Below are 27,692 nucleotides of genomic sequence, written 5' to 3' on the forward strand. Positions count from 1 at the left end.
TTTCTAGAACTCTAATCTGCATTTCCTGTTATTGAAGCTCACCAATGGTTTACATCTTGTGGTGAACACTCTGTATTCACTCTCGTGTAGTCTTCTCTTGATTGCTGACTCTGACACACACACACCTGCCTCCTGGAGAGGGTTCTTGATCTGGTCAACTGTTGTGAAGGATGTTTTCTTCACCAGGGAGAGAGTTCTTCAGTCGTCCACCATAGTTGTGTCCGTGGTCTTCCAGATTTTGGTGTTGCTGAGCTCACTGGTGCATTTCTTTTGTTTTAAAATGTTTCACACAGTTGTTTTGGCCACACCTGAGGCTTCTGCTATCTCTCTGATGGGTTTGTTTTGTTTTTTCAGCCTTATGATGGCTTGCTTGATTGATAGTGTCAGCTCTATGGATCTCATCTTGAGAGTTGACAGTAACAGATGCTAATAGCACACTTGAGATGAACTCTAGAGCTTTTATCTGCTCATTGTAATTGGGATAATGAAGGAATAACACACAGCTGGCCATGGAACAGCTGAGAAGCCAATTTTCCAATTACTTTTGGTCCCTTAACAAGTGGGAGGCACAAGTGGGAGGTAAACTGCTGTAATTCCTACAGCGTTACCCTGATTTGGACGTAAATACCCATAAATGAAAGCTGACAGTCTGCAGTTAAAGCATATCTGTCATTTCAAATCCATTGTGTTGGTGTATAGAGCAAAACATATAGCAATTGTGTTGATGTCCAAATATTTATGGAGCAGCTGTATATATTGTGTGTTGAAATCAAATGACATGTGAGAGAGATATCTTTAAGTTATTTATATTAAATGAAGACATATTTACATGGATTAATTCAATAAGTTGTCTAAAAAATCTTAATAATTGTGTCTATTTAAGTAAGTAGTTTAATAAAGCAGCTAAAACATAACCATTTCTTGAGTGTGCGTCATTGTTTGGGAAGCACACTCCTGCTTGTGTTGTGAGTCAGCAGTTTATTGCATGATGAATATTGTAGATTAATATTGCATTTGGCCAGGATTACATCACTAAGGAAAGTGATTTCAGAGATGTAATGAAAGTTTAATTTAATGAAAGAGTGCATTATGTTGTTTTTTCCTCCTGTAATATAGCGGACGCTAATGAATCATTCAGAGTATGACCGGGAACATGCATTAAGGCATAAATGGAGTCACTTTTGTCTTTTTTTTTTAGCATCGCTTTTATCATGATAAATTAAAGCAAATGCTTTAATCCTTGGTCCCGTCTCCTCAGATATCGAGTCCTAATCACTCCCGAAATTTCTAATGGAATTAAACTGCAGTGAAACATAAATGATGAATAATAAAACGAATGCAAAACGCGGTCATTAGTGAACGATTCCCAAACAATCACTGAAAGAAACCAAGCACTTAAGGGAGAATGATAAAGGCCGTTATGTAAATCAGATTATTCTCCTAAAACAAACACACCGGCTGTTAGTGTCACCACATCATGCATAATTAATGCAGAAATAATTGTTTTACTTCATTTCGCTTCTAAATTCTCCCATATTAATGATGAATGTTATTTAAATGCATCATGATACGAAGTTAATTAGTGCATTTAGTGTTTGAATTAAACATATTGTTGGTGAATGTTATTTAAATGCAGCATATTATAAAATTTAATTAGCACGTTTAATCTGCGCATATTAATGAGTTTCAATTAAAAATGATAATTGACAAGTTTTTAGATAAAATCGGTTCATTTTTCCTTGCATAAATATAAGTAAATGTAAAAAAGACAATCATATTTAGCAACAACATTCAAGCAGTGAAAGTGTCTGAGATGTGAGCAAATAGACAAACATACAGTACTGTGCAAGAAGTTTTCAGCCAACGTTGAATCTGTTGTTTTACTTATGGTGGAATGGATATATGTGACCCTTTAAAGGTGCTGTATGTCCATTTCTGACTCTTCTAAAGCATAAAAACACCATGTCTGCAGATATTCAGAAACATGCTCAGTGAACATTCTTGTTTATCTGAAGAACAATGCTGAAGTCAGATATTCTGCTTTGAACATGTGCGTCACGTGCTGGAACGGCTGTCTTTAACCAGCACCCCGGGTTGCCAGATGGTGGAAAACAGCGTATTTTATTCATTCGTTCAGTCAGGAAGGCTCTCAATGCATGTGTCTGCAGCCAAAATGCGACTTCCGGTGGACAGTAGCAGAGTCTGAAATGAGATGCAGATTCAGAGTTCCACATGAGGTTATTAATATAAATGTTACAAGCGTAAACATTAGGAGAGCAGGTTACATTGTAACCCTGTGTCCTAACAACACGCTACTGTACGTGACCAGATTTGCAGGGATGAGCAATTTGGCTGTTTGCAGCAGGCGAAACACGACAGGCATGTAAATACAGCCATTCAGAAGCACAGAATAGTGCACTCACTGCACTCCAGCCAAATGGCAAGCTGTATAATCAGTGTGCGAATTATACCTGGACAATCGGGGATCACCAGTTTTTAGTATTTGGTGTGTTCTGACCTACAGCATTCTCTAATTAGCTATTTCACATGTTACTGTAGGTCAGACTACAAACATTATTATGTCTCTAATCTGACTTTACTCTCAGGCTAAATGTCAATACAAAACTATTTTACGAGAAAACAAAGTCTTGTGAACACGATGTGTAACGGTGCTCTAGATCATCCAATTTCAGACTTTTTCTTCAGATAGACCAGTTGGCGGGATTATGCATTCACAATAGTTGAATTGTTATATGTGTGGTCAAAAGTATTTTCATATCATCTATTATTTTAATTATTAATATCATTAAAAATAAATACTTTACTTTACTTTGCTCGTTGCTTTAATAGAGAACACGGTTTTATTCAGGCTTAAATCAGCCTTTAGGCTCAATAGTCAGGCACATTTCTGTTGATGTCGTCAATCTGGCAACCTGCGTTTGCATTCGTTTTGATCCAGGAGTGCATTACCTAGTTTGACAGCTGTGCCTCAAACTTACATACTGCACCTTTGAATAAATAAATAAATAAATAAATAAATAAATAAATAAATAAATAAATAAATAAATAATCTGTCAATTGATGTATGTTTTGTTAGGATAAGAGTTTAAATTATTTTGGTTTAATTAGGACATTTAATTGTAAAAGACAATGTTGGAGAGGGACTGTTGTCCTGCTTTGAAATGTACAAATAGGGTTAAATCCATTATGCCATTCCTTCTGGAAAAGACTTCAGTGATCATAGTTTTCATTTTCAGCATGATAACGATCCGCTAAATGCAGAGAAATATTATTTGGAGAAGGAAATCAGGTGATGAAACAGACAGTCATGAAATGGCCTACACAAAGTCCAGACCTAAATCTTATTAAGGCTGTATGAGATCACCTGGACAGAAAAAAAAAGATTTCACAGTCTAAGCCTAGCCATGTTAAACACAGACTTTAGCATGAAGACGAAATGTTGAGCTGTTCTTGCTTTTGTGCATATTTTCTATACTTTCTGTTTGTTTTTTAATAAAGAGACTGATTGATTATATAGTGTGCAAGTCTTAGGCCAACAAAACCGTTATAGTGCTTTTTGGTATATTTACTGTATATGTTTCAACATTTTACAAAGAAGACTGATTGGCAGTAATGAAGTGGTAAATCCAGTGGTGTAAACTAAAGTAACTAATTACAGATACTCAAATGACTGTAATCGAGTAGTTTTTATTAGGAATTCTTATTTACTTTAAATTATTTTATAAATGTGTACTTTTACTTGAGTCCCTTGAGCACATGTTTACTGCAGTATCAGTTCTTTTACTCCACTACTGTCCTTCAGCCTGCAGTCACTGCTTTATTTTCTCTTGTCTATGGGGATTAGAAAAATCAGTTCTGGGATTCCTGTCCAATCAAATCACACACAGAAGGTAAATCACATCATAATGAGCTACCTCAAGACATGACAGATTTATAAATGCAGCAAACTGAAGCATTAAAAGAAGCAAAGAAGTTTACTGTATGATGACAGAAATGGCCTTAAACACCCAGCAGGCATAAGACGTCAACATCGTTGGGACATTGCGTTTTGTTTGGATGTTTGGAAATCAACCAGACGTCTAATGATGTTACAGCTTGACGTTGTGTGGACGTTACCACTGTGATGTCTATCAGATGTTGTATTTTGGTTGCCATACCTGATGAATAAATGTTAGTATTTGTCGTCAATATAACGTTGATTTAAGATGTTGGCTCAACGGTGGATTTTGGTCACTTTCCAACACAACCTAAAATCAACCTAAAATCAACGTCATCTGATGTCATTTTCGCACATCAAAATAAGATCGTCCTTAGACACTGATTATACATTGAATTTTGGTCAGCTGACATCACGACCTAAATCTAAGTGAAGTTTAATATTAAACTAATTTCTAGAGGAGCATGTGCTCATGATTAACCTAACTGGCCCTTATTAGCTAATCGTGATCCTCCAATCAAAGGATCCCAAGTCACTATATATATTCTCATTTCCTCTCTACAACTATCTTCATCTGGAAGAAACCCTCCTCCTCCCCTTCTTCCACCTTTATCCAGAATGGGCGGCACGGTGACCCAGTGACTAGCAATGTTGCCTCACAGCAAGAATACCAATGGCGTCGGGTCCTCGCTGGGCCATCTGGTATTTCTATGCGGAGTTTGCATGTTCTCCCCGTGTCCGTGTGGGTTTCCCCTGAGTTCCCCGGTTTCCTCCCACCATTATAGATAAAATAAGCCTAATATAGACCTAATATCTTCAGTCATTTTGATTTTTTTGTAAGTGTATCTTTATTTCAGATGAAGACAGGGTACTTGTACTTTAAAACAAGACCAAGTGTGTGTGTGCGTGCGTGTGTGCATGCGTGTGTGTTTCTGCACTCTCTGTATCAGTTGAGCTCCAGCATCAGCCCCATTGTTTCTCCAGATCTGTGTGTTTTCTCCTCCGGCTCGGCACTGGAGAGCAGATATCTTGATTTGCTGATTTCGGTGTGTGTGTGTGCTGGACTCTCAGGTGTGTGTTCAGTGACTCTGAGGTGTGTGTTCAGTGCTGTGAGTTTGCCGCGGGTCAGAAGCTGGTTCTCCTCTGAGATGAATTGTTGCGCTGATGAAGGCCGGCAGAGCGGGAACACATTCATTACTGCTGTGATTCACTATCGGCTCTCATTATTCCCTCATCTTCATCTGTGGAGAAAAGCAGAGGGGAGAAGCATCCGTCAGACCCTGCGCTCAGCTCTACACACACTGCAGCGCAAACCAGCCGCTCATCTGCTCCGCTACTGATCAACACAAGCGACACCTTAGCAACTGCACTGTAGTGACTGCAGCTCAGTACAGTATATTGACATGAGGCCGCTGGTGAATGTGCAGTTCATCAGTCATATATACACTGAAGAAAACTTCTTCAAAATCCTCGTAACAATGTGCACGAACAAATTTCAAGTAAATTTTACTGTCTTATATCAGGTACAATTAACTTGTCAATAACATGTCAAATTTACTTCATGTTTACCCTAACAATCCTAGATGAATGAAGTAAAAGTTACTTGATTATTTTTGAGTTTATATCCATTTCAAGAGTTCACACTTAGCTGATGATTCATCTAAAGCTTGTTTGGCATGCTGTCCCGGGAGAGAGCCCCGAGCTCAAGGGATCCTCGAGCCCGGGGCTTCCTCCGGTTTGCAGAGCGAGAGGGGAGCCTGAGCTCGGTGGATCTCAGAACTCCCCGTCTGCAGTAGCTAAGGGAACACGTGAGGAAAAAAGGGGGCCAGACAAATGCTTGATTGTTATGCATGGTGTATATATTTGGATGGTGGGAGGAAACCGGAGAACCCGGGGAAAACCCACGCGGACATGGGGAGAACATACAAACTCCTCACAGAAACACCTACCGACCTGGCAGGACCAGGGCTGGCAGTGTTCTTGCTGTGGCGCTAACAGTGCTAACCACTGGGCCTCCGTGCCGCCCGATCTATAGTGAAGGAGGAGAATGGGGAGGAAGGGGGGGTTTCTTCCAAACGAAGATAAAGTGGACTGAAAACTGTGGTTATTTATAGTTGCTTATGGCTCATATGATTGGATGATACTGATTAGCTTAATACGAGACCAGCTGCGATAAATCATAAGCACGTGATCCTCCCGAAATTAGTTTATTAATAAACCTCACTTAAATGAACCAAGTAATGTCCAGTTCTTGTTTTAGCAGAAGGAACATTGCTCTTATCAATTTAAATAGCCGTATTAGTTAGTCTAATAATCTAATTAGTACATTTGGTGTAACCTGGTTTAATTAAGGACATGCATTTCCACATGACATGAATTATCTTACTTTATTTTGAGTAAATTGAACTCAGGACTTTTACTTTAAAATTAACTGTTAAAATGCTTACTGATCTCAGAGCTTGTGTTAGCACAGCTATGGCTCTCTGAGTGAAGCCTCAAACATTAATGCTGATAATAAAAATGCCCAGACGCGAGTGCTCCTCTGGAAGGTGGTGACAAAAACAAAACTACTTAACTTCTTAACTTGCGCAAAACTACTTCTTAATCTTCAGACTAATGAAGATTGAACTCTAACAAGTCTTTCTCTCAAATTTAAACATCTATAATTGCTTTTATTTACAAATTATTCCCTCTCAATTCAATCCCATGCAAAGCATGCTGGGAGCTACATATACATCGCGACACATCCATCATTAACATTTGCTTAATATTACTATGTTTACGACGATTAGAAAATATGGAAATATTACTAGTAAATTCCACTCATTTCATTTATTACATGAAGTAATTGTGCAAATATTAAATATTTACTCAAGTCAGATCTGTAATTTTATAAGATCTAAAACTCATTCATATCAGTGCCCGACCCTAAGTAGATTAGAAAGTAACAACAAAAGTAACTCCAATGTTGATTCAGGATTTTAAAAAGTTTTGATTCAGCATTTGTTTTGCTCTCTCTCTCTTTCTCTCTCTCTCACTCTCTCTCTCTCTCTCTCTCTCTCTCTCTCTCTCTCTCTCTCTCTCTCTCTCTCTCTCTTTCTCTCTCTCTCTCTCTCTCTCTCTCTCTCTCTCTCTCTCTCTCTCTCTCTCTCTCTCTCTCTCTCTCTCACTCTCTCTCTCTCTCTCTCTCTCTCTCTCTCTCTCTCTCTCTCTCTCTCTTTCTCTCTCTCTCTCTCTCTCTCTCTCTCTCGTGCAGGTGAACATGCGTACATGTACAAATCTACATCTGTTGACTGACAGTTTGGGCTACTTATCAGAATTATGGGAAATGTCGGCCGGACAAATTTTTAATTGGACGAACATTTATTACTTTTATGCCCCTCCCAGAATATAAAAAAAGAAATTGCAGTTAAAGATCCCAGTGCTAAATACTACATTTCTGCACTATAGAGCAAATTTGTTACTGCTTCCAAAGAATCTACAAATCATAAAAGACTGGCTTGATGACTTTCAAATGGATAATACAGAAAATGAGTGGGAAGAAAGTTGTGTTCAAACTCAAACATTATCAATCAATACCTGTTTTAAACTAATCCAATATAATTAGATAATGAGAACATATATAACACCAGAAATGTTACATTTAATAGAAATATTTTGGACATTTGTGGAAAATGTTTGACTTACAAGGGCACTCTGTTCCATTGTGTTTGGCAATGTGAGCACTTGCAATTCCTTTGGAAAGAAATAATTGAAGAAACCTCTAAAACTATTGGTAAAGAAATCCCTGTCTGCCCTAAAATCTGTATTCTTGGTCTTTTCCCACCTGCCTTATCACTGAAGCCATATGAACAGAAGTTTATAACTCTGTGCCTATTGCATGCGAGGCGCCTGATTGCCATTCACTGGAAAAGTATTGATGGTGCATCTTTGTCACTCTGGATAAAGGAAATGTCTTCGTGTATCGCAATGGAAAGGTTGACTTACTCAATTAAACAAAACATGCACATATTCTACAAGATTTGGACTTGTTCCTTCATTTTTTAAATAAGAGTGGACTGACCGTTATCCCTAACAATGTGACTGTGTTAATGTTTATAATGACTAGCTTTAATATAGTTTCACTTTCATTAGAATGTATGTGTTGAAATGTCAATGTCTTAATGGTATTTATTTATTTATTTTATTTAATTTTTACAAAATTGCCCTTTTTATTTTTATTATTATTTAATCTTATTTTAGGGATTTTTTTATTTTCTATTTATTTGTTTATGTATTATTTTCCTTGCATGACATTTTTTTTCTTTTCTTTTTTTCTTGATTGGTATTTGGTTAATACAGTATGTATGTATCACTTTTTTCTGAAACAATAAAAGTGTTAAAACATATTTACTCAGAAAATTAGTTATCCCTGACACTTAAAATTACAGTTTAATAATTCTGAGAGAAAATTTATTAGATTTGACTACACCAAAAAGTCATTTCTTTCAGTGTAGGTAAGGAAAATAATGTTATTTCAAAGGACAAACAGGATTATTTTGCTAACCCCATTGGCAGATTTGTTTTTTGCTTGTTTTAAGGAGAATTTTCAGATATTTGGATTAGAAACAAGACAAAACTCTAAGGAAGAAAAGCATTTTTTACTTTGAGGTTGCTGTGAGCTTGAGTTGGATTTTTTTATGAATCTGGCAACCCAGTTTTCACTAACTACACTGCAAAAGCTTTTCTTACTTAGAGGTTTTGTCTTGTTTCTAGTTAAAATATCAGAAAATTCCGTAATCAAGAAGCATTTTTTTAGACAAGTACTAAATATTGTCTTGTGTTCAGAAATAATGAGTCAAAATCAAGTGAGTTTTTCCTTAAAACAAGCTGAATAATCTGATTTCAAAGCAATTTTTTTGGCTGCATTTCATCTTTAAAACGGATGTTATGGGGCGGTGTGACATCGTTTCTTTCCGTGCTACCAGCTGACCACTTACCTATCTGAGCATGGCTTTTCTGCTGTTTTCCGCCCAGTGGCTCGCCACGTATGTCGACAGATTTGGGACACTGAGCAAAGTTGACTGCGATGACAGGGTTCGAGTCTGGTGAAGAGCGATTCTAGAAATCAGATAAAACAAAAACAAAAGTAAAAAAGCAAATAACAGGGGGAGAATGTGGTAAAATTTGAAAACATGGTAAAAATCAGGCAGCAGGGAGGGCTTTTCTTTTTCTGGATTGCTTTTTCATATATTGCAGTTGGGTTTAGGGAAGGAGGTGATTGGGTCAATCGGTGCTTTTGAAAACACTATCGGTTGGGTTTAGGGAAGGGGGTGGGAGGATCGATCAATCGGCTGGTCGATCAGTCAGTCGACAGCGGCCTTTGGTGTATTTACATGAGAACAGCAGGCGTGAATGGCACTTGCGAGAGAAAAGATCTGAAAAAGTGTACACAGCGGCCTCTTGTGGATTCCCAAAAACTGCAAAAAAAAAAAAAACGTAGCTCCTGGGACGTACATCACACCCTCCAGTAATGTATACAGAGGTACGTTTTCAGGATTATTTCGCTTAGCCCATTGGCAGATTATTTTGCTTGTTTTATCTAATTTTGACTCATTATTTCTGAAAACCAGACAATATTTAGTACTTGTTTAGTAATTGATAATAGATATAGATATTTGGTAAAGAAACAAAACAGAAAAATACAAGTAAGAAAAGCATGTTTTGTAGCGCAAACGTTGAGCTGTTTATGTAATTTTCATGGACCTGACAACCCACCTCTCACAAAGGGCTCTATTTTAATAATCTCAGTGCAAAGTCTAAAGCTCATGTCGCAAACGCATTGAGTGTGTCTGAATCCACTTTTGCTATTTTAGGAATGGATAAATCCGCTCTGCGCCGTGGCGCATGGTCTAACAGGGTTGTTCTTATTCTCTTAATGAGTTCTGGCTGTGTTTTGAGCATAAGGTGCTTTAAACCAATCAGAGTCTCGTCTCTCATTCCCTTTAAGAGTCAGTTGCGTCGCTCCATGGTGCATTTGCTATTTACATGGCGACTTTGTAAGTGTAAAAACTGAACGCTTCACTAGCGAGAAAACAGTTAAACAGAGCATCTGCAGCGCGAGGATAAAGAACCAGCCTCCTCCATTCAGCCTCTTTACTTTACTTTTCCTCTTTACTCCTTTACTTTGGTGGAGTAAGGAAACGGTGGAGACTCACTCCACTGAACACATCCATTAGCCCACATATTTAATTTCCTTTGTTAAGCACAAAGATTTGATCAAAACTATTTCTAAATTCAGCTCTAATCTCCAGCAGAGGAATAAATGAACAATAATAATGAAGTGTGGTCAAAACACTGAGTTATATCCAAACACACGTCCTGTTCTTATGACCCATATGGTGATGCAGACGTCTCCAAAACCCCACAGCTGGACAAATCTACACTTGTGTTTATTAAAACAGATCTAAATCTGCAGATAATCAATAATACTGCTGATAATAATAACATTATACAGATGCAGACCGTCATGAATAAACTGATGAAGCCCCTCGAGGTGAAGAAGGCATGGAGGCAGTGGTGTTTATATTGATGTAGAAGATCATCATTTCTGGATCATTTTAATCCTTTAATTGTTTTCATCTGTAAAGATATTTGTGTGTTGCTGATCATCCTGTGTGTATTCAGCAGTGTGTAAGCGTTTGGACCTGCATATGTGCATAACGAACGCACTCTGTTGGACTTTAGAGCAGCTTTTAGTTGGTCTATTTCAGCTCCTCAGAATAGCAACGCTCCAACAATGCGCCTTAACACACCTCCTTTATAGACCAGCACACACATGAGTCCACAGACTGGTGAAAATGGGTTTACTGTTTAAACAACGTGACGCAATATGTTAAAATTACTGTTGCGCTGGTCTGAAAATAGCAACAAACATGCTAAACACGTCTTCCACCTTATTGTGAGTGTACATAGGGCCCTAACTCTATAATCATAACACCACGTCTGCAGTGTTGCGTAATCAAACCGCTGATCTTGATTCGTCTCTGCAAAATGAGCTGTGAATTGGTGCGAGCGGCCGTAATGAATCAGTGTGTTTATTTGGAGTAGTCTGCTGCGCCAGAATGACCCAACAGTGTGTCTGGGTAAAGGTAATTGCTCCTCTAGCAGTGTGCTGATAATGTGTCCTGGATGAAGTATCGAGCGGCTCCAGATCTTGATTAAGGGCAGAACGTGTCTTAATGAAAGTCAGGAATCAGCATTGGAGATGTCAGAGTCTTAAATCACAGCCAGAACATGTGCTGCGGCCCACTTCACCGGCTCATGCTGCACACTACATAGATCTGCCGTCTTTTATTTGTGAAGGAAAATAAATGTGTGTAGACTTTGTTTCTACGACAAATTATTACATCAAGAAGCATTTCCTAGACAAGCAAAAAGTGTTTTGTTTTCAGAAAGAGCAGCATGGTGGCTCAGTGGTTAGCACTGTGGTCTCACAGCAAGAAGGTCGCTGGTTCGAGCCTTGGCTGGGTCAGTTGGTGTTTCTGTGTGGAGTTTGCATGTTCTCCCCGTGTTAGCGTGGGTTTTCTCCGGGTGCTCCGGTTCCACAGTCCAAACACATGCGCTATAGGGGAATGCGCTATTGATGAACTAAATTGGCCGTAGTGTATGAGTGTGTGTGTTTGATTGAGTGTGTGTGGGTGTTTCCCAGTACTGGGTTGCAGCTGGAAGGGCATCTGTTGTGTAAAACATATGCTGGAATAGTTGGCGGTTCATTCCGCTGTGGCAACCTCTTATAAGGGACTAAGCCGAAGGTAAATGAGTGAATGTTTTCAGAAATAATAACTAGGCCCACACAGAATCTGCGCGTGCAGAGTTCCACAGATTTTCAGCCCATCATTGATTCTGTTTATTTACTGTGTAAATCTATATTTATTCAGTTTTTAAATGAATTTCAGTAATATTATTGACTAATATGAAAATATTCATATGAATTATTTACAATTATATTTACAATATAATTTGTACAGTAATATGTTCTGTCTTATAGTAGAGATATTATATGAGAGACTTGCGTTGTTTACCAAATAAAGTGGATCTAATTGGATTTGCATTGTAAATATTAGAAATGTATTATTTTTTAATTCATTTATTAAGGTTTTAGTTATGATAATCCCAAAATCATTCTGCATAAATCTGCAGATTTTTAACAAAATTCTGTGCAGAAATAGCAAGAAATGTCCGCAGATTCTGTCTGGCCCTAAAAATGGGTCAAAATGAGGTGAGTTTTTATTTAAAGCCAATGGGGTCAGCTGAATAATGTTGTTTTCATGAAGTAAGATTATTTTTCTCACTCTATTGCCAGATTATTTAGCTTGTTTTTAAAGAAAATCTCTTAATTTTGGCTCATAATTTCAGATTTTTCATTTTGACTTGTTTTATAACAGTTTTTTCAATACATTTGACAAGTTTCCTCAACTCTTAATGCAGCAACACACCTAAAACACACAATTGGCAAAACGATTAACTCCATGCTCAAAATCACACACTGTAAACTAATCCCCAAAACTACTGTTCAAAATACAGTAATAAAGTAACACAATACACTGTGTCTATAACAAAACACTGCAGTCATGTTTAAAATCAAATCATTATTCAAAACTCTAACACATGTTCTCTTCCTGCAGGAACATTTAGCCAGTCATAACACACTGACAAGAAAACCCTCTCATCAGCTGAAATGACAGAGCCTGCGTTATTTTCTGTCAGCTCTGCCCTTATGTTTGAAGCCTCTCTACAGTTTTGTGTTGTTGGCTTCAGTAAATGCAGGCGTTCTGTTTCTTTAGCTGCAGAAATTCAATACAAAGAATGAACGACCATCCCAGAGTAGCTTTATAAAATGTAGTTTATGTAAAAAAATTAAATAAAATACAGACACAGAATTTCTGCAGTACAGACTTTATTTGCAAAAGGACATCACTGCAAGATATACACACAGAAAGAGCAGCGCAATTATAATAATAAAACAAAACTAAGTAATCTTCTGCATTTGGCCACATGTTCTGATCCACATCACACCTGATATCTTCTCTGGCTTCATGGGAAGAATTCTCTTGTTCCTTTCCCACACAAGATCAGCCCAAAGAGTCCTCTTTTGGAACGTATGATCATGGGATTGGAAAAACCTGAGTGGTTCCCAGATGAGAATCCGCTGTGATTTATATATTTGCATAACTGCAATAAGCTGTTTCTCATTGGCAATGGAATAAAATACAGGGAATATATTTGTGTTTCAATTGACAATAAGAACAGCTGATCACTTTGACTTCAGCCTATTCAGTTCTGTTTAGAGCATGATTATCTGTTCTGACTTAAAAATGGAAATGTGACTGTGAAATTCCATTGTTTTGGTCTTGGTTGAGCTTATGTGTAAAAGAAGTTCAAGCATTTGACATTGGTGTTACCTGGAAGCATTTTGTGTCAAAGCAACAGGAAATGTGCTAATTATATAGCCGACAAAGACGGATGTTGTGCTAACCGTGTTAAGAGTTTAGGAAACTTGTCAAATGTATTGAAAAAACTGTAATTTCAACAGAATATTTCTTGTTTTCAGAAATTTGTCAAAATTAAAAGAGCTTTTATTTAAAACAAGTCATAATCTGCCTATACTGCATCCTAAATATAAGTGTCAGGAGGTGGATTTCTCTGCTGAATCATCTGTTCTGCATCACAATCATCACAAACACTGGAACCAGCATGGACCAAAATTCTCATAGAAATCAGTCAAGTTTGGTGAAGGAGAGATAATGGTTTGGGGTTCATTCAGTATGGGGGCGTGTGAGAGATCTGCAGAGTGGATGATCAACATCAACAGCCTGAGGTATCAAGACATTTGTGCTGCCCATTACATTACAAACCACAGGAGAGGGACAATTCTCCAGCAGGATAGCGCTCCTTCTCATACTTCAGCCTCCACATCAAATCTCCTGAAAGTAAAGGAGGATTGGCCAGCCCAGTCACCGGACATGAACATTATTGAGCACGTCTGGGGTAAGATGGAGGAGGAGGCGTTGAAGATGAACACAAAGACTCTTGATGAACTCTGGGAGTCCTGCAAGAAGGCTTTCTTCACCATTCCAGATGACTTTATTAATCAGTGATTTGAGTCATGTCAGAGATGTATGGATGCAGTCCTCCAAGCTCATGATGGAGTCAGACACAATATTCATTCTGTTTCCACTGCAGCATGAGCACATATTCTATACTGGACATTATTGAAGGTTCAGTGAGCAGACTTTAGACTAAGCAGAGTCAGACCTTACTGTCCTAATCAAATCATTCAACATCAAGACATGATCAGATTATATTGTGCTCGAATAAGCCTCATCTAGAGGCCTTTACCTTTCATATGAGACACTTCTGACACCGAATGATCAACATGAAGTCCAGTTATTATTTGCTGCTCCTAAATCTTGGATAGGGGACCACTGTCAGGTAGTGTATATTGTTTTTTCTCAGGTTATGGTACTCTTACTAGAGTAGATTACTATCATTTTGACTGTATATTAATATCTGGTTGTGATCAGTGACACATTTGTATTAATCAGCATTTGGATCCAGAATATCTGTTCAAGCGTTTCTCTGAAGAACCATTCGAGTTAATAATGAATTGATCAGATTTCCCCGCACAGATCTCCAGCGCTTATGCTAATGCTTCTGTCTTTAAAGCATTAATAGCAGGAATTAGCAAGTGAAATGACAGCAAATTTAAAATAAGTGTCATTTGGAGGAGTCTTAAGACGTCACGGCTCAGAAACTTAGATTTACATGTCAGATTTACAGACACAATGAAGAATCCTGCCTTTAATATCGCAGATGCATACGCATGAAAATAGAGAATGAGCTCATTATTAATAGTGTGTGTGTGTGTGTGTGTGTTTTGATTATATTTATTTGGGGGGTGTTTTTGGGTTGTCGAGTGATTCAAATGTTTATCTGATTAATAAAACAATGTGGCAAATGTGATTAGTAGCAGTTGAATTATGCGTTAGATTCAGTGAAATTACTGTGAGAAGGAAATGAATGTCATTATTGTGTTACATGAGAAAAGCCTGAATGGAAAAAGCCGATTGTGAATATTTCTGTACAACATTTGACATCAGAGTGACTTACATTGACAATTTTAGATTTAGGTAATGTAAATTACAATAGAGTACAATAATGGAGTTATATGCACACACACACACACACACACACACACACACACACACACACACACACACACACACACACACACACACACACACACACACACATTGTATGTATAGTTTGTGTGTGCTATAGACAAAAATACCTATTTTTAGCTTTTGATGTACTTTGTATTTGGATTTATTAATAAAATTATAATATTAGTTAACATTATTATCCTATATTAGTGTTTATAAAACATTCATAATTAGTGGGTGACAATTGTTTTCATTTCTTGTGATTAAAAATCCTTATTCCACAATAAATAAATGAATAATTTTATATAAAAATCTCTGAAAAACATGGCATATTTTAGTTTTTTTATGCAGGGACAAGTTGAAAAGGTTTTATTTTATATAAAAATATGTTCTGATAAATCATAAATCCCAATAAATTGACAATTTTTGTATATGTTAATGTGTGCAAATAATTATTCAGAATAAATTACATAAATATAAACATAAATGAAATTAGGGCAACGCGGTGGCGCAGTGGGTAGCGCTCTCGTCTCACAGCTAGAAGGTCGCTGGTTTGAGCCTCGGCTGGGTCAGTTGGCATTCTGTGTGGAGTTTGCATGTTCTCCCTGCTTTCGTGTTGGTTTCATCCGGGTGCTCCGGTTTCCCCCACAGTCCAAACACATGCGGTACAGGTGAATTGGGTAGGCTAAATTGTGCATAGTGTATGTGTGTGAATAAGAATGTATGGGTGTTTCCCAGTAATGGATTGCAGCTGGAAGGGCATCCGCTGCGTAAAACAAATGCTGGATGAGTTGACGGTTCATTCCGCTGTGGCAACCCTGGATTAATAAAGGACTAAGCCAAAAAGAAAATGAATGAATGAATAGAAAATTTTATTTTATTTTATTTTAATGTAATTTAATATAATGTAATTTAATATAATTTATTTTATGTTATTTTAGTTTTAATAAAATTTTTATTTAATATATTTTATTTTATTTTTAATTTAATTTAGTTTAATTTTAATTTAACTTATTTATTTTATTTAATTTTTTTATTTAGTTTAATTTTTATTTATTTTTTATTTAAAAAAACTTTTTTATTTAAATTTTATTTTATTTTAATTTTATTTTTTTTATTTCTATTTAATTTATTTAATTATTTATTTTATTTTTTATTTTAAAAAATTATTTAATTTTGAGATAATTTTATTTTATTAGATTTTTATTTAAAAAAAAATAAATTTAAATGTAATTTTATTTAAATTTTATTTTATTTAATTTTTTTAATTTTATTTAATTTATTTAATTATTTATTTTATTTTTTATTAAAAAATTTTATGTAATTTTTAGATACTTTTATTTTTTATTAGATTTTTTTTTTATTATTTTATTATTATTAAGTGAGACAGGATGTTCGCTCTCATTTACTTCAATAATTAACTATAATTATTATATGTTAAAAACAGCTCATTGTGCTGCTTGAAGATGCTTTTTGATGCAACCAAGAAGATTCCGCTCATACATAGAATAATACCTGTGTGTGTGTGTGTGTGTGTGTGTGTGTGTGTGTGTGTGTGTGTGTGTGTGTGTGTGTGTGTGTGTGTGTCTGTGTCTGTGTCTGTGTGTGTGTGTGTGTGTGTGTGTGTGTGTGTGTGTCTGTGTGTGTGTGTGTGTTTGTGTGTTCAGATCTAGACGAGCCGGTGGTGACGGTCCATCAGAGCATCGGCGAAGCCAAAGAGCAGTTTTACTACGAGCGGACGGTGTTTCTGCGCTGCGTGGCCAACTCCAACCCGCCGGTGCGCTACAGCTGGCACAGAGGACGAGACGTGCTCTCTCAGGGCTCTGATAAAGGTGTGGAGATCTATGAGCCCTTCTTTACACAGGTAAGAATATAAACCTTGATCAAACACTGACATTTATATAATACTGCATCATTTAACCCTTGTGTGTGTTCAGACTGACTCTCCCTTGGTGATGGTGGGGCTGTTTTTCCCCATTGACTTCCATTATAATCACATTTATTCATTCCTGATTGGTTTTCCCTGTTGGGAAGAGGGACAGTGTGTCATTTTTACATGTTTTTACTAGCTACTTGATCTAATTACATAAAAAGTGATCTAATTACATAACTTATGTTACTTGTAATAGGGCAACGCGGTGTCTCAGTAGTTAGGAAGGTTGCTGGTTCGAGTCCCGGCTGGGTCAGTTGGCATTTCTGTGTGAAAATGAATGGATGTTCACTTCACTTAGTTTTTTTTTAACCATGATGTAGATGGTTTGATTGGTCATTTTGATATTGTTAAGCGCTGTTAGACCGCTGAGACTGAGCAGTAAAAACATTTTAAATCTTTCATAAAGAATAGCAGGACTTGTAACCCTCAACAGTAGATTTGATGGGATATAAATATGATATTCTCTACATGTTGCTGTATGTTCCTGATGCACTACGTGTGTCCAGTTGTCCTGCTGCAGCACGTCTGTCTCCGAACACACATTTGCACATGTGTCTGTGTCTCTCGCTCTGAGCTCCAGGGGGAAACAAAGATTCTGAAGCTGAAGAACCTGAGACCCAAGGACTACGCAAACTACAGCTGCATCGCCTCCGTCAGGAACATCTGCGGCATCGCCGACCGCAAAGTCATCTTCAGACTCACCAATAAAACAGGTGAGGTGTATTCCAGTTAGTAATATTTAGTTTCAGTAGATTTAATATGTTGAGCTCAATGCAAATAACACTGTGATCAGGGAAGCAGATGCAAGTAAATGCATTGTTGGCTTAGTTGATTGATTGATTTTATTTGACAATTCTAACAAAAATATACAATCAAGTCCAGTTAGACCAATTCATACATTATTTCAAAAACAGTCAAGGATAAAGTACACAAAAAAGCCACAGGCTTATTTCCATTGTGGTCCTCGATATTCTTTAAAAATGAATGAGCAAATCATAAATGGAGTGCAAACATCATCAGCTCAGCAACTCAGCACAACAAAATCCTCAACATCAACTATAAAACAGCCACTTTTTAATTCCCCTTTTAAAATCACTCTCAATTTGAATCTCTTTAAAAATCGTGGGCAAAACATTCCAAACAGCAGAGCTAGCACACAAAAGAGAGTTTCTACCTGATTCACTCTTAAATCTATATGGATAAATATCCCTGCTACATGCTCTTGTAGAATGACAATGTACCTCACTAACTAAAATGTAATTTGGCTATAATGTTCATTATTTAAATGTGTCAGTGGAGGTACTTTCATAACAATTCTACACCACTTCATTTGGGCCGTCTGCAATTTATTTTTCATTTTTTTGGAACTACTGCTGGACCAAAAAGCTGCAGCATAGTCAAAGTATGGCTGCACTGATGCACTTGATAAAATTGTTAAAGTTTGGGTATCTAGGAGCTCTGCCTGTCTTGCTAAACCTAATTCTATAACAAGTTTTTGAATGGACTACAACAGCCATCTTTTCACCTGTCACCTATCTAAAACACAACCCAAATATTTCACTTCCTGTTTTGGAGTAATAATTAGATCTCCTACTTTTATCTCTGACCCGACACATTTTCTTAGTTTCGCAGCTGAACCAAATCAAATAAATTCAGTTTTACCCAAATGTAAGGACAATTTATTAAGGCAAAACCATTCAGAGACTTCCTCAATTTGTTTACTCATTTCGTTTTCAATAAATTCCCTCCTCTCATGAGACACTATTATTGCTGCATCATCCGCATATAACAAAAGCTTATTTGAACAAGACATTTTCAAATCATTAATGTATATTAAAGTAAGTTGATCCTAAAGAGTAATAACTGAGTAAAACACTCTAAAATAAAACTCAGAAACACAACAGCACATGTGAGGAGAGAAAAATATGTGCAGTTGAAGTCAGAATTATTAGCCCCTCTTCTTTGATTTTTATTTTCTTCGTTAAATATTTCCCAAATGATGTTTAACAGAGAAAAGAAATGTTCACAGTATGTCTGATAATATTTGTTCTTCTGGAGAAAGTCTTATTTGGTTTATTTCGGCTAGAATAAAAGCAGTCTTTAATTTTTTAAGCTCAATATTATTAGCCCCTTTAAGCTATATATTTTCAATATTCTACAGAACAAACCATCATTATACAGTGACTTACCTAATTACTCTAACCTGCCTAGTTAACCCAATTAACCTAGTTAAGCCTTTAAATATCACTTTAAGCTGTGAAAACAACACACTGAATGAAACCTAAACGGCTCGTGATTAAACATGCAAATCAGCCAGTAGAGTATCAGTAACGGACTTTATTGGTCATTTTTGTAAATTGCATGACTTACATACCTGTTAAGTTTCATGCCAGTAATCTGGTTTGCTCTATAATGCAGTGAAGCATTGCGCGCGTGTGTGTGTGCATGCATTGAAGAGCCGCTGAGTTAACAGCTGACAGGTCGGGAACACAAACACACCTACTGTATTTCTGACGGCAGACACGTGAACTAGGAGAATGTTTTTCTCTCGCGCTTGAACCACATCTGACAGATTATAACGGCTTTAACACACACCTTTCACAGTTGTGTGTCACAAAAACACTCCGTAATCCACTCAAAACGCTATTGAAATGCATTTTCGGAGCGCAAACAACCGGCTGTAAACGCTGTAAACGGAAGTTCTGAGCATTCTACCGGAAGAAACTGGTCGCTATGGCGCCCTCCATGGAGCAGCCAAGAAAAAGATCTGTAGAAGTGTCTTGAAGTATATCTAGTCTAATATTATTCACTGTCATCATGACAAAGAGAAAATAAATCAGTTATTAGAGATGAGTTATTAACACTATTATGATTAGAAATGTGTTGAAGAAATCTGCTCACTGTTAAACAGAAATGGGGGGGGGGATAAAGGGGGGGCTAAAAATTCTGACTTCAACTGTATATTTTGTAAACCTCTGAGAGAAATATTCACTTATCAATCTAGAACATTCTAACAACTGTATAAAGACACCTGAGAAGCTACATAAACACCCTCTAACTGCATAGCAACAACCTAGTAACTGCACAGCAACACCCTAAAAACTGCATAGCAACACCCTAGTAACTGCATTGCAATTCCCTAGTAATTGGATTGCAAAAACAAACAACACTAAAGCCGCTACATAAAAATTCCCTTGTAACTGCATAGCAACACCATAGCAGCAATGTAGCAACTTCATAGAAACACCTTAGCTTAGCTTTACACATAGCAACACCCTAGTGACTGTATAGAAACATCATAGCAGCACTCTAGTAGCTGCATAGCAACACTCTAGTGACTGTATAGCAACACTCTAGTGACTGTATAGCAACATCATAGCAACTGCAAAGTGACACCCTAGTAGCTGCATAGCAACACCCTAGTGACTGTATAGCAACATCATAGCAGCACTCTAGTAGCTGCATAGCGACACTAGTGACTGTATAGCAACACTCTAGTGACTGTATAGCAACATCATAGCAACTGCATAGTGACACCCTAGTAGCTGCATATCAACACCCTAGTGACTGTATAGCAACATCATAGCAACTGCATAGTGACACCCTAGTAGCTGCATATCAACACCCTAGTGACTGTATAGCAACATCATAGCAACTACATAGCAAAACCCTTGTGACTCTATAGTAGCATCATAGCAACACCCTGACTCCTGCACACAGGTGACAAACTGTGTGTGTGTGTGTGTGTGTGTGTGTGTGTGTGTGTGTGTGTGTGTGTGTGTGTGCGCGTGTGCGTGCGTGCGTGCGTGTGTGCGTGTGTGTGTGGTCTCTCTCAGCTCCGGCCTCCATCAAGCTGCTGGTGGAGGACCCTATCGTAGTGAACCCGGGCCAGACGGTGTCTCTTGTCTGCATCCCCACTGGAGGAGAGCCGGCTCCGCTCCTCAGCTGGACCAGCAGTTCCGGTTCTCTGCCAGAGAAGAGTGTGTTAAAGGACGGGACGCTCACACTGCCCGCCGTCACATCTGCAGACGCCGGCGCATACAGCTGCATCGCCACCAATAATGTGGGCAACCCGGCCAAGAAGACCACCACCATCATCGTCAGAGGTCAGATTCCCTTCATTTTTATTTGACTGTTCTCTTTTACAGAACAAAACATACACTCACCGGCCACTTTATTAGGTACGCCTTACTAGTATCGGGTCGGACCCCCTTTTGCCTTCAGAACTGCCTTAATCCTTCATGTCAGAGATTCAACAAGCTACTGGAAATATTCCTCAGAGATTTTGCTCCATATTGACATGATAGCATCACACAGTTGCTGCAGATTTGTAGGCTGAACATCCATGATGCCAATCTCCACCACATCCCAAAGGTGCTCTATTGGATTGAGATCTGGTGACTGTGGAGGCCATTTGAGTACAGTGAACTCATTGTCATGTTCAAGACACCAGTCTAAGATGATTCACGCTTCATGATATGGAGCGTTATCCTGCTGGAAGTAGTCATCAGAAGATGGAGACACTGTGCTCATAAAGGGATGGACATGGTCAGAACAATACTCAGGTAGGCTGTGGTGTTGACACCATGCTCAATTGGTACTAATGGACCCAAAGAAAATCTCCCCACACCATTACACCACCACCAGCAGCCTGAACCGCTGATACAAGGCAGGATGGATCCATGCTTTCATGTTGTTGAGGCCAAATTCTGAGCCGAGCATCTGAATGTGGCAGCAGAAATGGAGACTCATCAGACCAGGCAACGTTTCTCCAATCTTCTATTGTCCAGTTTTGGTGAGCCTGTGTGAATTGTAGCCTCAGTTTCCTGTTCTTAGCTGACAGGAGCGGCACCCGGTGTGGTCTTCTGCTGCTGTAGCCCATCCGCCTCAAGGTTGGACGTGTTGTGTGTTCAGAGATGCTCTTCTGCAGACCTCGGTTGTAACGAGTGCTTATTTGAGTTACTGTTGCCTTTCTATCAGCTGGAACCAGTCTGGCCATTCTCCTCTGACCTCTGGCATCAACAATTGGCTGATTAGACATTTGCGTTAACAAGCAGTTGGACAGGTGTACCTAATAAAGTGGCCGGTGAGTGTATATGGGTAACATGAACCATGAGAAGTCTGTATTGTTGAAAAAAAAAATATGTGTGTGTGTGTGTGTGAGAGAGAGATTGTGACTGACCATCTCCTCTTCTACTGAAGCCGCTGGTCATGTGACATGTGTCTCTACAGAGTGTGACAGATCACACACACACACCCACTGGGAAATAACAGCGTGACGATTGTCTGCTGCTCATCCGAGTCTGCACTCACACTCGTGCTCACACTGACATTCAGACGCAGAAAAATAGATTAAAATATCTGATTGTGTGTGTGTGTCTGTGTGTGTGTGTGTGTGTGTGTGTGTGTGTGTGTGTTAATGAAAGAGGAATGTCTGTATCTGCAGCAGGTGAAAGTGTGTGAATGAGTTCTGCAGCTCTGCTTTGTGAGTTTGAGAGCAGCTCTACACACACGCACACACGCACACACACACACACAGCTCACAGTCTGACACTGACCCACTTCAGCAGAGCCTTTAATCCAGAGGAAGATCGTGATGGAGGAGCAGAGAGAGAAGAGCATCCATCTGCTGAGACACACACACACCTTCAAACACAGACACACACACATGTACACACATACATATATGCACACACAAGCATGCATGCGCGCACACACACACACATCCACACCCATGCACACAAACACACACACACACGTACACACATTGACACACACACACATATCCTTACAGACATGATCAAACACAAACATGCACACACACATGCTCACACACACACATGCTCACACACAGACGCAGACATACACACACACATGTAGCACACACACACAAAAGCATGCATACACACACGCATCCACACACACACACAAAAGCATGCATACACACACATATCCACACACACACACACACACACACACACAAGCATGCTTATGCACATACATATCCACACCAACGCACACACACACATCCACAGACATGATCAAACACACACACACACACACACAAGCACTCACATGCCCACACACATGCTCACACACACATGATCAAACTCACACACATGCACACACACATGCACACATATGCTCAAACACACACACAAGCATGCATGCACACACACATCCACACCCACACACACACATATGCACACACTCAGACACACACATGCTCAAACACACACACACACACACTCAGCGTGTGTCAGTGTCGTCCTCAGCAGCGTCTCCTTGAGTAAAGTCATGTCTGGGGAGAGCAGGCAGAGATCCATCTGTTACACACACTGATCAGCATGACAGACACACACCACAAGGACAAACACACACACACACACACCATGCTGAAATCACCGCTTGAGGATGGTCTGTGCGCACGGGCATGTGTGTCTGTTTGTATCTGTTCTTTTGTGTGTAAGTGAGTGTTTGTGTGTGTGTGTGTATATATATATATATATATGTGTGTGTGCGTGCGTGCGTGCATGTGCGTGTGTGTGTGTATTCTGCAGTGTTCAGTCTCTCCTGCAGATCTGCTGTGTCACTCAGATGTTCCTCTTCTTCTATAAGCCGCTCGTGTTCTTTCACTCTGTTTCGCTCCAGCTTCAGAGCTCAGTAAACTCCTGGCCCATCAGGAGACTGCAGCTGCATCCCGTTTCACACACTCACACCTGAAGAGTCTGTATTTTGTGGTGAATGTTAGTGATAGACATGTGAGTTTGTGGTTTAGAGTGGTCTGTATTCATCAGTGCAGTGGCTCTGACTCCCTCACTGTAGACAGACGCTCCATTAATTGACTGGAGGCGCAGTCATTCAGTCAGAGCTTTAGCGTGACTTTAATTGGAATATTTCCTAATGATATTTTCCCCCAAGACCAACCCAGTGTATTTTTGTCTTCAGGCAGTTATCCGCCAGCCTTGCGTAATTATTTGTGTGGTGTCATTAGGACTCCTCCGCTTCTGTGTGTTACAGTAGTGTGCGGTGACGGAGATTTGAGTCACTGAATGATGAGTGATGTGTCTGTCCTGCAGTCTAGCAGAGAAAAGCCCTCTTAGAGTCTGCGGCACTCTCATCAGAGCTGAAAAGGTCACCGTCTGACCTCCAGAGCTGACATCTGACCTCAGTAGATAAATGTAACCTCCGACCTCAGGAGCTGACTCTGACCTCTGACCTCAGGACCTGACTTTGACCTCCAGAACTTACCTCTGACCTTAGGAGATGATTGTAACCTCTGACCTCAGGAGTTGTCTGTAACCTCTGTCCTCAGGAGTTGATTGTGCCCTCTGACCTTAGGAGATGACTGTGACCTTCAGAACTTACCTCTGACCTTGGGAGATGACTGTAACCTCTGACTTCAAAAGCTGAATCTAACCTCCAGAACTTACCTTTGACCTTAGGAGATGACTGTAAACTCTGACCACAGGAGCTGACTCTAACCTCCACAACTTACCTTTGACCCTGGGAGATGACTGTAACCTCTGACCTCAGGAGTTGACTTTAATCTCCAGAACTTACCTTTGACCTTGGGAGATGACTGTAACCTCTGACCTCAGGAGCTGACTCTATCCTCCAGAACTTACCTTTGACCTTGGGAGATGACTGTACCCTCTGACCTCAGTAGCTGACTCTATCCTCCAGAACTTACATTTGACCTTGGGAGATGACTGTAACCTCTGACCTCAGGAGCTGACTCTAATCTCCAGAACTTACCTTTGACATTGGGAGATGACTGTACCCTCTGACCTCAGGAGCTGACTCTATCCTCCAGAACTTACCTTTGACCTTAGGAGATGACTGTAACATCTGACCCCAGGAGCTGACTCTAACCTCCAGATTTTACATTTGACCTTAGGAGATGACTGTAACCTCTGACCTCAGGAGCTGACTCTATCCTCCAGAACTTACCTTTGACCTTGGGAGATGACTGTACCCTCTGACCTCAGTAGCTGACTCTATCCTCCAGAACTTACATTTGACCTTGGGAGATGACTGTAACCTCTGACCTCAGGAGCTGACTCTATCCTCCAGAACTTACCTTTGACCTTAGGAGATGACTGTAACATCTGACCCCAGGAGCTGACTCTAACCTCCAGATTTTACATTTGAACTTAGGAGATGACTGTAAACTCTGACCACAGGAGCTGACTCTAAATTCACAACTTACCTTTGACCTTGGGAGATGACTGTAAGCTCTGACCTCAGGTGCTGACTCTAACCTCCAGAACTTACCTTTGACATTGGGAGATGACTGTACCCTCTGACCTAAGTAGCTGACTCTATCCTCCAGAACTTACATTTGACCTTGGGAGATGACTGTACCCTCTGACCTCAGTAGCTGACTCTATCCTCCAGAACTTACATTTGACCTTGGGAGATGACTGTAACCTCTGACCTCAGGAGCTGACTCTAATCGCCAGAACTTACCTTTGACATTGGGAGATGACTGTAACCTCTGACCTCAGGAGCTTACTCTATCCTCCAGAACTTACCTTTGACCTTAGGAGATGACTGTAACATCTGACCCCAGGAGCTGACTCTAACCTCCAGATTTTACATTTGAACTTAGGAGATGACTGTAAACTCTGACCTCAGGAGCTGACTCTAAATTCACAACTTACCTTTGACCTTGGGAGATGACTGTAAGCTCTGACCTCAGGTGCTGACTCTAACCTCCAGAACTTACCTTTGACATTGGGAGATGACTGTACCCTCTGACCTCAGGAGCTGACTCTAACCTCCAGAACTTACCTTTGACCTCAAGAGATGACTGCAACCTCTAACCTCAGGAGTTGATTGTGACCTCTGACCTTACGAGATAACTGTGACATCCAGAACTTTCTTCTGACCTCAGGAGATGACAGTAACTTCTGACCCTAGGAGCTGACTGTGACCTCTGACCTTAGGAGATGACAGTGACCTCCAAAACACACCTCTGACTTTAGGCGATGACTGTAAACTCTGACCTCAGGAGCTGACTCTGACCTCCGGAGCTAACTGTGTCTCTGACCTTAGGAGCTGACTGTGAACTCTGACCTCCGTACTTGACTCTAATCTCTGGAATTTACCTCTGACCTTAGGAGATGCCTGCAAAGTCTGACTTCAGGAGCTGACTCTGACCTCCGGAGGTGACTGTGTCTCTGACCTTAGGAGCTGACTGTGACCTCTGACCTCAGTAGTTGAATCTAATCTCTAGAATTTATCCCTGACCTTAAGAGATGACTTTGACCTTAGGAGATGTCTGTAACCTCTGACCTCAGGAGCTGACTCTGATCTTTGATGTTGGAAACTGACTGTGACCTTTGTCCTCAAGAGCTAACTATGACCTCAGGAGCTTACTTTGTCCTTTGACCTAAGGAGATATTTTTTAAGGAGACCTAATGCTTTATATTTTACTACAGTAAACTGTGGTGTATTATAGCCTAAAATACCCTGTAGTTGTAGAAAGCTACAGTATTGGGTCATTTGTTTATATTAGTTGTTGTGTTGCGACTGTAGAATCACCACAACAGATCAATTACTATAGCTGTTGTGTTACCATAGCAACTGTAAAATGACCTAAACAGATCAATTACTGTGGTTGTTGTGTTACCATAGCAACTGTAAAGTCAACACAACAGATCAATTACTATAGTTGTTGTGTTACCATAGCAACTATAGAATCATCACAACAGATCCATTACTATAGTTTCTGTGTTACCGTAGCAACTATAGAATCGCCACAATCAATCAATTATTATAGTTGTTACCATAGCAACTATAGAATCACCACAACAGATCAATTACTATAGTTGTTGTGTTGCCATAGTGACTATAGAATCGCCACAACAGCTCAATTACTATAGTTGTTGTGTTACCGTAGCAACTATAGAATCGCCACAACAGATCAATTACTTCAGTTGTTGTGTTACCGTAGCAACTATAGAATCGCCACAAGAGGTCAATTACTATAGTTGTTGTGTTACCGTAGCAACTATAGAATCGCCACAACAGATCAGTTACTTCAGTTGTTGTGTTACCGTCGCAACTGTAGAATCATCACAACAGATTAATTTAAGTAACACACACACACACACACACACACACACACACACACACACACACACACACACTCACATGCTATACTCCACATAGAAGCAAAAAACTTTTTTCCACTGTAATTGATGATCAAAATGACATATAGTAGCTCCCGACAGGGAAAACCAGCAATAGTCACACGTTATAAAAATGCTGAAGATAAATAGTAAATGTAAACAGCACACTATAAGAGTTGACCTCATGTTGGTGTTCAGTTGATTAAAACACACATCAGCCGTCAGCCGTGTTGAAGGTGACAATGATTCTGGAATCTCCTCAAACAGATGCGTCTGTGATTCTCAGCGCGTTCCAGCCGCTTTTGTCTCTGTATTCTTCATGTTTTTCACGTCCTCCTCCTCGGTTTGTCCTGATAACGTCATGCTAGAGAAGATAAAAAGATGCCGGCACTCTTTTGTTTGCCATCTGAAAGCCACAAACAGTCTGCATGCCAAATGAGTCCCGATGGCTATCAGAA

The 27,692-nt window shown here is 39.3% G+C and overlaps 1 protein-coding gene across 1 annotated transcript in view; it reads left to right on the forward strand.

Moving 5' to 3' along the window:
- Nucleotides 1–27,692, forward strand: part of LOC130247429 (MAM domain-containing glycosylphosphatidylinositol anchor protein 2-like) — a 201,241-nt gene that overhangs the window by 104,821 nt on the left and 68,728 nt on the right. Inside the window, 3 exon segments of the mRNA XM_056480650.1 lie at nucleotides 16,830–17,026; nucleotides 17,670–17,808; nucleotides 20,932–21,201. Coding sequence (XP_056336625.1) covers nucleotides 16,830–17,026; nucleotides 17,670–17,808; nucleotides 20,932–21,201 — 606 coding nt within the window.

The sequence above is a fragment of the Danio aesculapii genome, chromosome 20 (genome assembly GCF_903798145.1).
Source record: "Danio aesculapii chromosome 20, fDanAes4.1, whole genome shotgun sequence".
In the NCBI taxonomy this organism is placed as follows: domain Eukaryota; kingdom Metazoa; phylum Chordata; class Actinopteri; order Cypriniformes; family Danionidae; genus Danio; species Danio aesculapii.